This window comes from Dreissena polymorpha, chromosome 4 (assembly GCF_020536995.1).
Source record: "Dreissena polymorpha isolate Duluth1 chromosome 4, UMN_Dpol_1.0, whole genome shotgun sequence".
Taxonomy (NCBI): domain Eukaryota; kingdom Metazoa; phylum Mollusca; class Bivalvia; order Myida; family Dreissenidae; genus Dreissena; species Dreissena polymorpha.
In genome coordinates this window covers 111043029-111060363 of record NC_068358.1, presented here as the reverse complement: position 1 = coordinate 111060363, position 17335 = coordinate 111043029, and the positions used below count along the sequence as shown (strand labels likewise).

The window sequence follows — 17335 nt, the reverse complement described above, 5'->3', positions numbered from 1 at the left end:
TATACCATCGGTTACATTACTTATACCAACAGTTACATTACTTATACCATCATTAAATTAGTTATATCATCAGTTACATTACTTATTCGGTTACATTACTTATACCATCAGTTACATTACTTATGTACCATCAGTTAAATTACCTATATACCATCAGTTAAATTACTTATACCATCAGTTACATTACTTATATACCATCAGTTAAATTACTTATATACCATCAGTTACATGACTTATATACCATCAGTTACATTACTTATATACCATCAGTTAAATTACTTATATACCATCAGTTAAATTACTTATATACCATCAGTTACATTACTTATATACCATCATGTAATTACATATATCATATCAGTTAAATTACTTATATACCATCAGTTACATTACTTATACCATGTTATATGATACTTATATACTGGTCACACTGATAATCTAATTCAGGTAAGAGAAAAATTAAAATATTGGAATAGCGTCAAAGGATAATCGAATGAAACTAGTGTGTATATCTGAAAATAAAATGTTGAGTATATAAAGCAGTTGTGCACTCAATCCTCAATGTGTACTTGTTCCTGTTTTTTTTTTTAAGTACAACCATACCACACTTGGGCACACTGATGTTCCAACCAGAGCTATTGTTCTGACAGGTTGCTGCAGTCATGCCAACCAGCGTGTACTCAAGATCACATGTGAAGGTTGCAGTCATTTTATCCATAGAAATGTCCACTTTCCCATGGCTAGGGGATAATGGTGCGTCACAAACTGTAACATATAGCAGATCATTTTGGTGAATAAAATACACAGATGCTGATTGTTTATATAATTGTTTAGCAATAAAAATATAATATGCAATGGTTATAAAATGTATGTTAGTCATTCACAAACATGAAGATCGGGGGGTTAGATTTTGGAAACATCTGAGGGATGTCACTTTGACATATTGTGTTGTAGATTGGTCTTTCTCAGCCATTAATTCCACACAAATTAGTACATTATACTCTATTCAATTTAAAGGAATCTTACAATGAACACATTCATAATATGTAGCTGCAGTGATTGTAGATGAGTGAGGAGAAAGTTTTTTATCTGTTCTAAAGCTAAATGTCCTTGCAAGTGTTGTATATATACTTTTCAGAAAACCAAGTTCTAAGGTCTTTGCTATTATAAAGTTCTCAAAATGCCCATACCACATCTTGGTACACCAGAGTTCCAGTGGCCAGACAAGCACTGAATAGTTGAGTTGCCAATGAGAGTGTAGCCTGGATCACAGTGGAATGTAGCTCTGGTCACATGACCATCTGTGCTGTAAGTCAACGACCCACTTGCTGGGGTGCCTAGAGCACTACATAGCTCTAAAAATGGACAATGGTTAGGTATGAATATGTGAATGGAGTTATATGCAAGTTTCTTCTTTTGATACATGTGTCTGGTAAATGTGCAGATATTGGGCAATCATTCTTAAACTATTTTATTTGGCATTTTTTAATATGACTATGTTTCTTATTTACTGACATAAACAGATGTTTAATAGATGTTGAATAGAACAAGAGCTGTCACCATAGGATAACTTATGCCCCCTATAAACACTTGATAGAAGTTATGAGCTTTTTCGAAACCTAAACACAGATTTTCAAACCTAAACGTGGACCCTAAGTTCAAGGTCAAGGTCACAGGTGTCAAAATTTGTGTGTGTAAAGGCCTTGTCCATATACACATGCATGCCAAATATGAAATTGCTATCTGAAGTTATGAGCATTTTTCAAAACCTAAAAGCAAAGTGTGACGGACAGACGGACGGACGAACAGACGGACGGTCCGATCACTATATGCCCTCCTTTGGGGGCATAAAAAACGAAAATAAACATTAAGTAATTCCTTAGATATTAATACCAATTTTATTCAGTATGAATGCCATCTGTAAAAGTTATAGATTTGATTCACTATAGGCATTGCCAAAAAAAATTCACGCCTCTCAATATTAAGTGAAATAATTGTATGTTTTGATATACAATGATTATAGTTATATTTAAATAAATTTAATAATATAATTATGAAGCCTAATATTGATACTAGGGGTTGAAGAAGTCTGTCTTGATGCAAAAATAAACAACAGTTAAGATTATTTTTAACATTTCATTCATTTATAGTAAAGAATATATATAAGAATGTTTAATGACAGGAAATGGACATCATACAAATGTATTGTGATTAAATGGTATAAATTTCAAAGGTATGCATGATTACTAGACTGAAGATTTTTTTCATATGATTTATGTCTGTTAATAAAAGGAATTAATTTAAAAAAAGTTGAGCAAGATTTATGATTTTATACCTCTTTTTTACCTTTCAAGATATGCTACCGACAATAGTTTAGTAAACAAATTAACAAACGACAATAACACTAAATATATAATCATCCAAGGGCCATAGTTCTAAAAAGCTTTGTAGGATTAAGATTGTTATTATTTTGGCGTATATTTTATGGTACAAAAGCTCAATATTAGGTCAAATGGGACACAAGACTTACCACAACTTGGTGTAGAATAGCTCCAGTTGCCTGAATCCAAACACAAGAGACTGGTTTGTCCTTTTAGTGAATAGTTCAAGGCACACTCGAAGGTTGCCATGGTTACTGAACCATTAGTGCTGGTAGTCACTGACAGCACACTGGTGTTCTGAAGGCTGGGACAAGTCACTATGGAAACAATATACAAGGAAATATTAATGTGTTTCAAGACCAAAATCTGTTTCAAAATGTGAAATTTAAACAAAGATGCAAATAACTACATGTATTATCTTTAACATGTTGTTTTTAACAAATTACAAAGTTTGCATGACCAGACACTACCTCATTCCCACTTTATACATGCATTCCAAGATCTGACCCATTAAAAGCAATAAGAGTCTTTAAGATTTTGTTGGCATTCACTAATGACAGCTTCTGATTTCAAGGGATAAATTATACATCATTTAATATACCATCTCATTTCTTCCAATACATTAAATATGATAATTAAAGTGTTTATAATTACGTCAAGCCTATCAATTTAGGGTCATTCAGTCTAGACTTACGAGGCACCTTAACTGATGAGCATCTTGACTGTAAGATGAATACCCTGTCCAATGGATCCAACGAGAAGTACTTTAACACTCTACTCACCACAGAAGGGCATGGAAGCAGCCTCCCACTGCCCAGTGACCCCACACACAACCTCGCCACTACCCCGCAGTGTGGAGCCCTGGTCACATGACACTGTCACCCTTGTTGACCTTCCATCAGTGGTCACATGGTACACTCCATTGTCCATGTTGCTGAACGCTCCACAAGTCGCTGTAAAATGTGGCAATCTTATGAGCCTCGTTCTGGCAAAAGTTTCCTTAATTCAAGTGCGTAACGTGAGGCCCCTGATTAGCCTGTGCAGTCCACACAGGCTAATCAGGGACAATACCTTTTGATTGTATCGTATTCTTCCTTTAAAGAAAGTCTCTTCACAGCAAAAATCAAGTTAGGCAAAAAGAGCAGTAACTGATTAGCCTGGCATTATGTACAGGCTTATCTGGGATAACACTGTATGCACATGCATTAAGCCCACGTTTCCCAGAACATGGACCAAATTAATGGCAAAAGAACAATTGAGTAGTGTTCTGAGAAAACTGGGCATAATGCATGTGCATAAAGTGTCGTCCCCAACTAGCCTGTGCAGTCTGCACAGGCTAATGAGAGACGACTTTTTCCGCTTTTATGACATTTTTCGTTTAAATGAAGTCTCTTCTTGGCACAAATCCAATTTAGGCAGAAAGCTGATCGCACAGGCTTATCTGGGACGACACTTTAAGCACATGCATTATGCCCAGTTTTCTCAGAACGAGAAACAAATCAGCATAATGAAAAAATGGCTGAAAGAAGCTTTAATGAATTTTATGAAAGAATACTTGTTCAATGGAAAATACAGTTTTAGAAGGTAAATATGTGGTTATTACATCAGAACACAAAGAATGTAAACATATTTCTGATTGCTGTTCTTAATTACGCATGTGTCTGTTCCCCTTTTAATTATGATTATTAGTTGTAAGGTGTTACAATAATTTACACCTTAACTCTAAGGTTTTTTCTTACAATCAATTTTATTTATTTTTTTCATTTTCAACATCCTTTTCTTCAAATGAATTTTATACAGTTTATGAAGTGCTATACATTACCACACTTTGGTGCTGTTCCATCCCACCCAGTGCCATCTTGTTGGCATGACAACAGTGCCTGGCCAACCAATGAGAAGTCAAGATCACAGGTGAATGTCAGGATATTGCCATCCAGACTTAAGGCCACAGTGCCATTGATAGGAGCACTAAGGGGGTTGCACTCTGCAGAGATGAATCAGTAACTTTAAGTCTCGTAAAACCAAATAATTTATTACTGTAAATGTATCTATGTTCAGAAATATTCAATGTCTCAACTTTTTTATTTTATGTTAACAATATGTCGAGGTTATTTTTCCCTTGATAATAATTTTGCAAGAAAACCTTTAAAAGAAATTCCATTGCATTTACTATAAAAAATATTTAATGCATAATAATGATATTTTATTTTGTATTATACTTATTTAAAAGAGTAAATGTTCAAATTCACAAATAGGTCATGAATCTATAATGTTGCCTTTCACTATACACTTACTACAGATAGGAGCTGCTGGTGACCACTGCCCCATGGTGTCACATGACCTATTGACTGCTCCCTCTAAGTGGTACCCTGCCTCACAGCTGTAGGTCACATAGGACTGGGTACCAGAAGTATGCATAGAGTGGTTCCCACTAGGCACCAGAGTCAAGCTGGCGCATTGAACTGAAAAAAATCAAACAACATATGAATAACTACACTATCTTAAGCCTTTATCCCTCAGTAATGCATTCTGCCAGTTTGTTGTCCCTAAGAAAAGGATGAAATGAAGGACCATTCTTGATAGAGACAAGTTTTAAAGGATACATTTCTAACCCACAGATACTGATCAGCAGCTAACAGCATTAAACCTGAACAGACTGTGAGTTACTCGCAAGCTGTTCTGGTTTTATGCTGGTTGCTGGTTGCACATACCAATTTTTACTAGGCTTCTGAATGGGAAAGCATTCAAAACAAGAGTCTGTGTTCTGGATAACTCACACATGCCCCTGACTGGTTCCCAAAAGCGCATTTTTCTGACAAGGCCATAGGCATAGTTACAGTTTGATCATATGAGTGATCCTTAACGCTTACCACATTGGGTCATATGGGTGATCCTGTACGCTTACCACATTGGTCATATGGGTGATCCTGTACGCTTACCACATTGGTCAGATGGGTGATCCTGTACGCTTACCAGGTCATATGAGTGATCCTGTACGCTTACCACATTGGGGCTCAGAATAGTCCCAGCTTCCATCTGCCCTGCAAGTTGTCTTGGGTCGCCCTTTCAGAGTGTAACCAGGGAGACAGGTAAACTCAGCCCATGATGTGTTGCCATTGGAGACAAGGACCACTTCACCATTGTCAGGTACAGTCAATGTTTCACAGGATTCTGTTGACATTTAAGTTCACAGTTTGTGAAAAGTATCCATAATTTGATTCATTTCATGTTAATGATTTTTTTTTATTTAACAAAATTATTGTTAAAATTCACACAAAGCATCATCTTCTATGTAAACATACAATATCACATGTTTGAAATCATTCCTTTTTTCACTACTTACATGTACTGTGAAAATTATAGATTACATAATTGACAAAGCGAGAGTTAGAATTTAACTATGTGTATAAACTTGTATAGCCCTCCTCTGGAACCCATGGGGTTGAATGCATGTGCATAAAGCGTCGTCCTACATTAGCCTGTGCATAAAGCGTCATCCTACATTAGCCTGTGAATGCATGTGCATAAAGCGTCATCCTACATTAGCCTGTGAATGCATGTGCATAAAGCGTCGTCCTACATTAGCCTGTGCATAAAGCGTCATCCTACATTAGCCTGTGAATGCATGTGCATAAAGCGTCATCCTACATTAGCCTGTGAATGCATGTGCATAAAGCGTCATCCTACATTAGCCTGTGCATTTGTGGGGTTGAATGCATGTGCATAAAGCGTCATCCTACATTAGCCTGTGCATTTGGCACAGACAAATCAGGGAAGACACTTTCCATCTAAACTGCACTTTTCTAAGTGAAAATGGCTTTTGCAACCAGCATAAAACCAGAATAGCCTACAAGTAACTTGCAGTCTGTTCAGGTTTTATGCTGTTTGCTGCTCATCAGTATCTTTAAGTTAGAAATGAAGCCTTTAAAACTTGATTCTAGTAAGTAAGGAACCACAAATGCATCAAAATACGTATGTAAGTGGTAAAGGGTTAAACATTTACTGTGGCACTTCATTAGTGGTAGAATGCATACCACATTTTGATGGTGCCAGGTCCCACGTTCCATCAGATCTGCAGGACAACAGAGCCGACCCACTGATGGTGTATCCTTCATCACATGTGTATGTTACCGTGGTTACCAGACCGTCTGTCACCATGGCAACACTTCCTCCAATCAGAGATGGAAGACTTCCACACGCCCCTGAAACCAAAGGTCATGTAACAAGAGGGTTTGGTTCTTAACAGTAATTAGCAATATTTTAAGTAAAAATGTCAATACAAATAAAGTAACATATGCCTTATTTTCAAGTATCTATTGATATCAAGATAATTTAAAAAAATTAAGAGAGTATCTCGCAGTCTGTTAATGTTTTATGCTGTTTGCTGCTCATCAGTATCTATGGGTTTGAAATGAGGCCTTTAAACTTGAATCTAGTGAGAAAAGTCTTTATTTAAATTGAACTTTCTAAGGGCCTACAAATGCGTCAAAAAACATTTCTAAGTGGAAAAGGGTTAAAATGCAGCATGATATTTTGTGTTGTTTTGGTAATTTTCAATTTACTGTTTATATTATACAAAACCATAAAATATTGTCTCACTGACTACACGTTCATGATTTTTAGATGTTTAATAATATAAAATAAGCAAAGGTACACACTGCAGACTGGGTCCGTCCCATTCCATCCTGATCTGTCAGGGGCACACAATCTAACAGCCTCGCCGTACAAAGAGTAACCCTGGTTACACACGTACGAGGCTACACTGCCATTGCTGCTCACTTGTCCATCCACTGGTTTCATAGGCGTCTGGCACACTAAGAATAGAAGTGTAAAATATTTTGAGTCACTCTGCAAAAATGATGCTTAATGCATGTCCGTCCCAGGTTGGCCAATTTAGTATACACAAGCTTATCATGAAGCACGCTTTTATGGAATTTTATTGTTTCAAAGATGTGTCATCTTAACAACAAGATGTGTTTGTGAAACACTATGTCCCCTAGATGACGTTTGACCTTGAAGGATGACCTTGACCTTGACCCTTCACCACTAAAAATGTGCAGCTCCATGAGATACACATGCATGTCAAATATAAAATTGCTAGCTTCAATATTGCAGAAGTGACATTACATGAGCAATTTTGACCCATATATTTGACCTTAAAGGATGACCTTGACCTTGACCTTTCACCACTCAAAATGTGCAGCTCCATGAGGTACACATGCATTCCAAATATCAAGTTGCTATCTTCAATATTGCAAAAGTACTCATAAAATGAGCGATTTTGGCCACATATATTTGACCTCTGACCTTGAAGAATGACATTGACCTTGACCGTTCACCCCTCAAAATGTGCAGCTCCATGAGATACACATGCATGCCAAATATCAAGTTGCTATCTTGAATATTGAAATATTGCAAAAGTGTACATTAAATGAGCGATTTTGACCCATATATTTGACCTTTGACCTTGAAGGATGACCTTGACCTTTCACCACTCAAAATGTGCAGCTCCATGAGATACATATGCATGCCAAATATCAAGTTGCTATCTTCAATATTGCAAAAGTTATTGCAAATGTTAAAGTTGGCGCAAACCAACAGACCAACCAACAGACCAACATACCAACAGACCAACAGACAGGGCAAAAACAATATGTTCCCCACAACTATAGTGGGGGACATAAAAATCCAGTGTAGGCAGAAAGCCTCTTGCCTGATAAGCCTGTGTAAACAGCGCATTCTAATCTGGGAAGACACTTTGCGGACAATCATTAAGACCTGTTTTCCCAGATTGAGCAAGGCCCATGTACAAAATATAAATTATCACTGCTAAAATGTTGTCTTCTGAATTTCTAAAATTAGTATTTTCTTTGATTTTTTTTCAAAGAAAACTATCAGAATAGCAAACAGTTTGGATCCTGATGAGACGCCACGTTCTGTGGCGTCTCATCTGGATCCAAACTGTTTGCAAAGGCCTTTAAAATTCGGTTCCCGCACTGAAAGGGTTAATACATCTTAACCTTCAGTCAGTTAGTGCACCTATAAACAACACAAAATGAACACTTAATCTCCAACAAGTTTAAACAAGTTTATTCAGTGCATGCAAAATATGTTGTGATGTAATTCTGTGGGAACAAAATGAATTAACATACATAACCTCCATATTGCCATCGTCCATGTTTCAAGTTTCATGAAAAATATTAAGAACTTTTAAAGTTATCGCAGGATCCAGAAAAGTGTGACAGACTGACAGACAGACTGACAGACAGACTGACAGACAGACTGACAGACAGAGCGCAAACCATAGGCCCCCTCCGGTTTCACCAGTAGGGGACAAAAAGGTAAAAAGGTTGAAGGAAGAATGATATTAATTCAGTTTGTGTTATGATTTCAATAATATAGTGAAAACACATTACATATACTTTTTTAAGTATATGAATGTACATGTCTTTGTAAATTTACTTTTTTGTGTATATACATATATTATGAAATGAATAAATTATTCAAACAGTTAAAAAATATATATATGTTTTGATAACTGTTCTTATAATAATCTAGAAGATAAAATAATTTATACACAAACATTTACTACAAACAGTGTATATTCTATTTGCACCAAGTGTTTTCAAAAATACACCTTTTACAATGCATTTTGTAAATAATTAAACAAGAATAAATATCCATAACATTCATTAGAACTTTTACAAATTTTATTTTATTTAATTAATTTCCGGGCTATGTTTCCAAAAGACTGCTTACAGCAAACAGGGGGATCATGCAACCAACTGCCATTGGTTAAGCACTGGTTGACCCCCTCACCAACCAGGTTGTATCCTTGACTACAGGAGAATGTTGCCATGGTTACCTTGCCGTCTGTTTCTAACTCCACATTGCCACTACTAGGAGCAGGCAAGATGCTGCAAGTCACTGTAAAGCAAATAAACTAATGTTAAAAAATTACATTTCTTTATCAATTAATGGAAAAAAGAAGACAAAAGGATTCCATAAAAACAATCACATCATTTAAACTGATGGATCTAGCTTTTTGTAAAGAATTATAATGCACTGACAAGTGCACAGCTATTTAAGAGACAAACATTGGTAAAACTAACTGAACAACTATGGTATAAAAACTGCAGTCAAACCCGCCACAAAAAATAGATGAAGTAACAAAAATATGTGAACTGTCAACAACTACCAATAAAATCTAAGTGATGAAAAAACTAAACAAATATATGTCATTCAAGCAACTTAATTTATATAAAGTATAACTGAATTTCATACCGCAGTTTCAGAGAAATACAGAAGTTACACAACTAAAATATTTAAATTGTGAGACAAATCATTGATGCAGAATGTCCAAGTAATAACATTTTATTGACCAATATTTGCAGAGAAATAAAACATCAGAGTATTTCAATACACATAAATCAGTGTAAGTAAGTGACGATAAATAAAATTTGCTTTTATTTGTGTCTTGTTCTGATAAAACTGGGCTTAATTCATGTGCGTAAAGTGTCGTCCCAGATTAGCCTGTGCAGTCCACAGGCTAATCAGGGACGACACTTTCCGCTTAAACTTGATTTTAGGTAAGAAGGGACTTCCCTTAAACTTAAAATACCATATAAGAGGAAAGTGTCGTCCCTGATTAGCCTGTGCGGACTGCACAGGCTAATATGGGACGACACTTTATGCACATGAATTAAGCCCAGTTTTCTCAGAACAAGACACATTTTCTTGAAACACAAAATGTAAAGGTGTGGGAATCGTGACTAGCTCGAGAGTCTTCTTTTGGTTACAAAGTTTCCCATAAAGATTCTTTCATTCCAGCCAGTATGTGAGAAATAAGCAGGTTATGTTGATGAGCTCCATGAAAAAATAATATCATAGCTTTTAGACTATGTTAAACTAAAAAAATACCACCGTAAAGTGCATATGCTGGTCTTACTTGATGAACAGAGAAATGACTATACGCTCTCTTGAAAGTTTTTCAGGAAGCATACAAATAAAGATATTATACTAACAATTGCTAAAATATTTAAATCATTTATAACTGAAATATCAAATATTACATTACTATGATAAATGGTCAGGATTTTAAAAGCTCAAAAAGGCAGCAAGTTAAACAAGAGGGCCATGATGGCCCTGAATCGCTCACCTGACTAACCTTGCTACATCAACTTAAATTCTATCAGACCCATATTCAATCCCAAGAAAGATTTCATTAATTAATACATTCTGACAAAATGTCATTAAGACGTGATGAAAACTGTGACGTCTTTCATCTACAGAAAGGTTTTACTAAAATTGGCCTAGTGACGTAATTTTTGATCCCAGATGACCCATATATGATCCAAAATCAGATATTATCAAGATAAACATTCTGACCATACTTAATTAAGATCAGATGAAAACTATGACCTCTATTGTCTACACAAGGTTTTTCTATAATTTGACCTAGTGACCTAGTTTTTGACCACAGATTACCCAAATACAATCCCAACCCAGATTTCATCAAGATTAACATTCTGGCCAAATTAAATTAAGTTTGGATGAAAACTGTGACCTCTACTGTCTACACAAACAAATTGTTGACGGACCAACACACACTGTCTACAAGTTGTTTTTTTAATTTTACCTAGTGACCTAGTTTTTGACTCTAGATGACCCAAATTCAATCCCAACACAGATTTTAACAAGACAAACATTCTGACAATATTTCATTAAGATCTGATGAAAACTGTGACCTCTATTGTCTTCAAAAGGGTTTTCTATGATTTGACCTTGTGGCCAAGTTTTTGACCCCAGATGACCCAAATACAATCCCAATCCAGATTTTATCAAGATAAACATTCTGACCAAATTTTATAAAGATTGGATGAAAACTGTGACCTCTATTGTCTACACAAGGTTTATTCTAATATTTGACCTATTGACCTAGTTTTTCACCCCAGGTGACCCAAATACAATCCCAACCCAGATTTCATCAAGATAAACATTCTGATGAGATTTTGCAAAGATTGGATGAAAACTGTGACCTCTATTGTCTACATAATGTTTCTTTTCTTTTATTTGACCTAGTGACCTAGTTTTTGAACCCAGATGACCCAAATACAATCCCAACCCAGATTTCATCAAGATAAACATTCTGACCAAGTTTCATAAAGATTGGACGAAAACTGTGACCTCTATTGTTTACACAAGGTTTTTCTATTATTTGACCTAATGACCTAATTTTTGACCCCAGATGACCCAAATACAATCCCAACCTAGATTTCATCAAGATAAACATTCTGACAAAATTTCATATAGATTGGATGAAAACTGCGACCTCAATTGTCTACTCAAGGTTTTTCTATTATTTGACCTTGTTTTTGACCTAGTGACCTAGTTTTTGACCCCAGATGACCCAAATACAATCCCAACCTAGATTTTATCAAGATTAACATTCTGACCAAATTTCATAAAGTTTGGATGAAAACTGTGACCTCTACTGTCTACACAAACAAATTGTTGACGGACGAACACACACACGCACGCATATACACACGCACAACGGACGCCGGACATCACACGGTCACATAAGCTAATAACAAAAGCACCGCCTTGGGTGCAGACCGCTCATCTATTTTTCTTTTTAAAGGTGTAGGGACCTATCTCAATTTCAATCACAAAGGATGGAGGGGTGGAGTGTAGAGGGGTGTATAGTGTGGTCATTTATTACATTATCTTCCAAAAATGCAAAAAAATATATATAAAAATTGGGGGGGGGGATTCTTGGGTGGGATGGTAGGACGGTATTTCAAAAATAAAATAATAAAAATAAATATTTGTGTTTTTTAACCATGTTTGAAAAAAACAAGAGATGTGTTTGTCAGAAACACAATGCCCCCTATTGCGCCGCTGTGAAATTATTATTTATTTTGTTTACCTTTGACCTTGAAGGATGACCTTGACCTTGAACTTCCACCACTCAAAATGTGCAGCTTTATGAGAAAGCCGCTTTGAAATATTATTTTTTTGACCTTTGACCTTGAAGGATGACCTTGACCTTGAAGGATGACCTTGAACTTCCACCACTCAAAATGTGCAGCTTTATGATAACGCCGCTTTGAAATTATTATTTTTTTTACCTTTGACCTTGAAGGATGACCTTGACCTTGAAGATTGACCTTGACCTTAAACTTCCACCACTCAAAATGTTCAGCTTCATGAGAACACCGCTTTGAATTAATTTTTTCTACCTTTGACCTTGAAGGATGACCTTGACCTTGAAGGATGACCTTGACCTTACACTTCAACCACTCAAAATGTGCAGCATCATGATAACGCCGCTTTGATTGTATTTTATTTTGTTTGACCTTTTCCTTGCAGGATGACCTTGACCTTGAACCTACACCACTCAAAATGTGCAGCTTCATGATAATGCCGCTTTGATGGGGTTTTTTACCTTTGACCTTGAAGGATGACCTTGACTTTGAAGAATGACCTTGACCTTGAACTTCCACCACTCAAAATGTGCAGCTTCATGATAATGCTGCTTTTAATTTTTTATTTGTTTTCTGACTTTTGACCTTGAAGGATGACCTTGACCTTAAAGGATGACCGTGAACTTCCACCACTCAAAATGTGCAGCTTCATGAGAACGACACTTTGATTTTTTTATTTTTGTTTACCTTGAAGGATGACCTTGAAGGATGACCTTGACCTTGAACTTCCACCACTCAAAATGTGCAGCTTCATGAGATACACATGCATGACAAATATCAAGTTGCTATCTTCAATATTAAAAAAGTTATGGCCAATGTTAAAGTTTTCGGACGGACAGACGCCATATATTTGACATTTCACCTTGAAGGATGACCTTCACCTTCACCTTTCACCACTCAAAATGTTCAGCTCCATCAGATAAACATGCATGCCAAATATCAAGTTGCTATCTTCAATATTGAAAAAATGATGGCCAATGTTAAAGTTTTCGGATGGACAGACACCATAAATTTGACATTTGACCTTGAAGGATGACCTTGACCTTTCACCACTAAAAATGTGCAGCTCCATGAGATACACATGCATGCCAAATATCAAGTTGCTATCTTAAAAAGTGAAAAAGTTATGGCCAATGTTAAAGTTTTTTCGGACTGACAGACAGACTGACTGCTATACTGATGGACAGTTCAACTGCTATATGCCACCCTACCGGGGGCATAAAAAAAATTTTTTGGGGGTGGGGGATAGGGTATAGTGTTAGGGTGTGGTGGTCATTTATTAGATGATCTTTAATTAAAAAAAAATAATGGGGGGATTGCGGGGGGATTCGGGAGAAGGGGGGATTCGAGGGGTGGGGGGGCGTGGGGGATGGTTTGGACGGAGTCAATTGTGGTATGTCAGATAAGAGTTGTTTTGTCAAAGTATCTATCGAAGTTATGGCAATTTTAGCAAAATTTTATAATTTGACCTTGAGAGTCAAGGTCATTCAAAGGTCAAGGTAAAATTCAACTTGCCAGGTACAGTACCCTCATGATAGCATGAAAGTATTTAAAGCTTAAAAGCAATAGCCTTGATACTTTAGAAGTAAAGTGAATCTAAACACAAAATGTAACCATATATTCAAAGTTACTGAGTCAAAAAAGGACCATAATTAGGTAAAAATGACAACCAGAGTTATGCAACTTGTCCTTTACTGTCCCCTTATGATAGTTTGCGAGTGTTCCAGGTATGAAACCAATATATATGATACTTTAGGGGTAAAGTGGACCTAAACACAAAACTTAACCAAATTTTCAAGTATAAAGGGCCCATAATTCCGTCAAAATGCCTCTCAGAGTTACATAACTTTGCCTGCACAGTCCCCTTACGATAGTTAGTAAGTGTTGCAAGTATGAAAGCAATTGCTTTGATACTTTAGGAAAAAAGTGGACTTAAACACAAAACTTAACCAAATTTTCAATTTTCTAAGTACAAAAAGGGCACATAATTCTGTCAAAATGCCAGTCAGAGTTACATAACTTTGCCTGCACAGTCCCCTTACGATAGCTAGTAAGTGTTGCAAGTATGAAAGCAATAGCTTTGATACTTTAGAAAAAAAGTGGACCTAAACACAAAACTTAACCAAATTTTCAATTTTCTAAGTATAAAAAGGGCACATAATTCCATCAAAATGCCAGTCAGAGTTACATAACTTTGCCTGCACAGTCCCCTTACGATAGTTAGTAAGTGTTGCAAGTATGAAAGCAATGGCTTTGATACTTTAGGAAAAAAGTGGACCTAAACACAAAACTAATCCAAATTTTCAATTTTCTAAGTATAAAAAGGGCACATAATTCTGTCAAAATGCCAGTCAGAGTTACATAACTTTTCCTGCACAGTCCCCTTATGATAGTTAGTAAGTGTTGCAAGTATGAAAGCAATAGCTTTGATACTTAAGGAATAAAATGGACCTAAACACAAAACTTAACTAAAATTTTCAATTTTCTAAGTATAAAAAGGGCACATAATTCTGTCAAAATGCTAGCCAGAATTATCTAACTTTGCCTGCCCTAGTCCCCTCATGATAGTAAGTAAGTGTACCAAGTTTGAATGCAATAGCATTGATACTTTATGAGAAAAGTGTACCTAAACACAAACCTTAACTGGACGCCGACGCCAAGGTGATGACAAAAGCTCATAATTTTTTTTCAGAAAATAGATGAGCTAAAAATAGGCTCAAAAGTGATGAAATTTAAATAGAGCCTTGCTCTGAGAAAAAGGGGTTTAACCCTTTACCACTTGGCAACGTATTTTTACCCTTTACCTCTTAGATACGTATTTCGACCCTTTACCGCTTAGATACGTATTTAGACCCTTTACCACTTAGATATGACGCATTAAATTTCGTAGTCTCGTAGAAAGTTGAATTTAATAAAAACCTTTCTTACTATGTTCTTGTTTTAAACGCTTTATTTTCAACCCTTAGATACTGATAAGCAGCAAACAGCATATAACCTGAACAGACTGCGAGATACTTGCAGGCTGTTCTGGTTTCATGCTGTTTGCGCATAGCCATTTTTACTTACCTTCCGTGTGGGAAAGGGTTGATGCATGTATGTAAAGAGTTGTTTCCTAAACAGCCACAACACTTTCCCCTTAACTGTATTTTCTTCAAGAGACTTTCTTTAAACAAAATATTCCTTAAAAACTGAGTTCGTAGTCCTTGTTTAGCCTATGCGGACTTAACAGGCTACTCTTGGAAGGAACTTTTCGCACAAACATTATGATCAGTTTTCTCATAACGTAGCTCAATTTAAATAATTTATCATACTGACCACATAGAGGAGGCCCCATGTCCCAGAGTCCAGAGGAGTTGCAGGTCAACACTTGGGTCCCCTTCAGTGTGTATCCCTGCCCACACATGTACACTGCCTGGGTGGAGTAACCATTGGTTACCAAGGTACTGTTGCCCGCGGCAACAGAGGGCTGAGCAGCACAAGTCACTGCAGACCAGGACAAAATTGAGCTTTAGTAAGACGTTCAAATAATATTGACAAATCAAACAATATCTATGATATTGAAAACAAGTCTCTGATAATGTTGATGGGAAATATAATACAGTTAATTTTGTGAATGAGACCATTGGAAGTCTTTTCACTATATTTTGATATTGTATTAGGAAACTTTTATCTTACCCAACCAGCGACCACTGATTTGCATGTATTTTGATGTCCAAATGTTGGATTTAGCAACCACTTGGGGATAAAATTTAAAATGTGTTGACTGTTAAGGGACAAACTAGATTGCCGATGAGTCTGACATAATCAGTGGAAAGCCACTTCCTTTCAAAATGCCATAAAACAACACTTTTTTGCCGGAACAATTTGCTTCTTTTATCTAGAAATCAACATGCAAAACCAGGATCAAGTAATAGCTCAGGCATAGGTCCGCCTTTTGAATCTTTAACAGAAAACAACGGTGGACGTTTAAGTGCACAGATGCGCTGATATTGTAAACGTGATTAATGCATGTTCAGTTGTAATTACTCGGCCTAAACTTGGAAACATGAAATAAATTTATCTCGGCTTTTCCGTTTAATGCTGAGTAGTTCTTATATACCAAGTCCTGTACAATTCCAAAAATGACTAACGATTGTGTTGACGAAATTCTTAAACACATTTATTGTAAATAATGGCAACAGTGTTTTGTTGGATTATTACTAGTTATCAAATTGCAAGGTACATGTGTAACTTCACTAATATCTGGATTATTTGATATAATTTAAATGTTAAACAAGACAGTTGTGTCAAAGAATCAGTCTATGAATTTGATAGTTACGCTGATATTTATTTGCCCATTTTTATGTAATTTTGACCCGACTTATGAAGTGAACATACACAAAATGGCAAATTTTCATGCCATATATTTAGATCCATTTGATGACAAAGGTTGAATTATTGTTGCAAAAGGAGACATTCCTACATAATTAAAATGGAAGGTCTGCATTCTTCCAGAATGGTATTGTTTTTAAAGACCATTTTATCAAGAGACCGCTATTGGTTACTCGTTTGATTGGTCTAGTAATACAAGATTCACTGTATCATAATTGATAGCAAGTGAAAATAAATCACTGTGATCTATAAAGTGATTTGAAACTATTTGAGAACTTATTCACAAACAAGTTTTTTTAATGTTTCTTGTCAAGTGGCTGTTATCATGGAGTCACTAATTACATTTTAAAAAGAAGTCGTATTATAGGGAAATATTGAAATCCAATTTTCCGTGTGGTCATCAATATTTAGACTTTAAAAACAACAAAATAAGAAACACTTGCATCATTTGCCCGAGTAAACACACATGAGACAAAAATAACTTGAAAAAAGGGCTGTTTGTAAAACATGCATGCCCCCCATATGGGCTGTCAGTTGTAGTGGCAGCCATTGTGTGAATACGTTTTTGTCACAGTGACCTTGACCTTTGACCTA

General features: G+C 36.0%; 1 protein-coding gene across 1 annotated transcript in view; it reads right to left on the bottom strand.

The window, feature by feature from the left end:
• The window catches only part of LOC127879355 (CUB and sushi domain-containing protein 3-like), an 83028-nt gene that overhangs the window by 54838 nt on the left and 10855 nt on the right, over nt 1–17335 (bottom strand). Inside the window, exons 9-19 of the mRNA XM_052426130.1 lie at nt 15686–15853; nt 9141–9308; nt 7040–7195; nt 6416–6583; nt 5385–5552; nt 4676–4843; nt 4204–4365; nt 3164–3334; nt 2531–2698; nt 1191–1355; nt 604–765 (exon numbers count right to left, since the gene is read on the bottom strand). Coding sequence (XP_052282090.1) covers nt 604–765; nt 1191–1355; nt 2531–2698; nt 3164–3334; nt 4204–4365; nt 4676–4843; nt 5385–5552; nt 6416–6583; nt 7040–7195; nt 9141–9308; nt 15686–15853 — 1824 coding nt within the window. The remainder of the gene's footprint in view (nt 1–603; nt 766–1190; nt 1356–2530; nt 2699–3163; nt 3335–4203; nt 4366–4675; nt 4844–5384; nt 5553–6415; nt 6584–7039; nt 7196–9140; nt 9309–15685; nt 15854–17335) is intronic.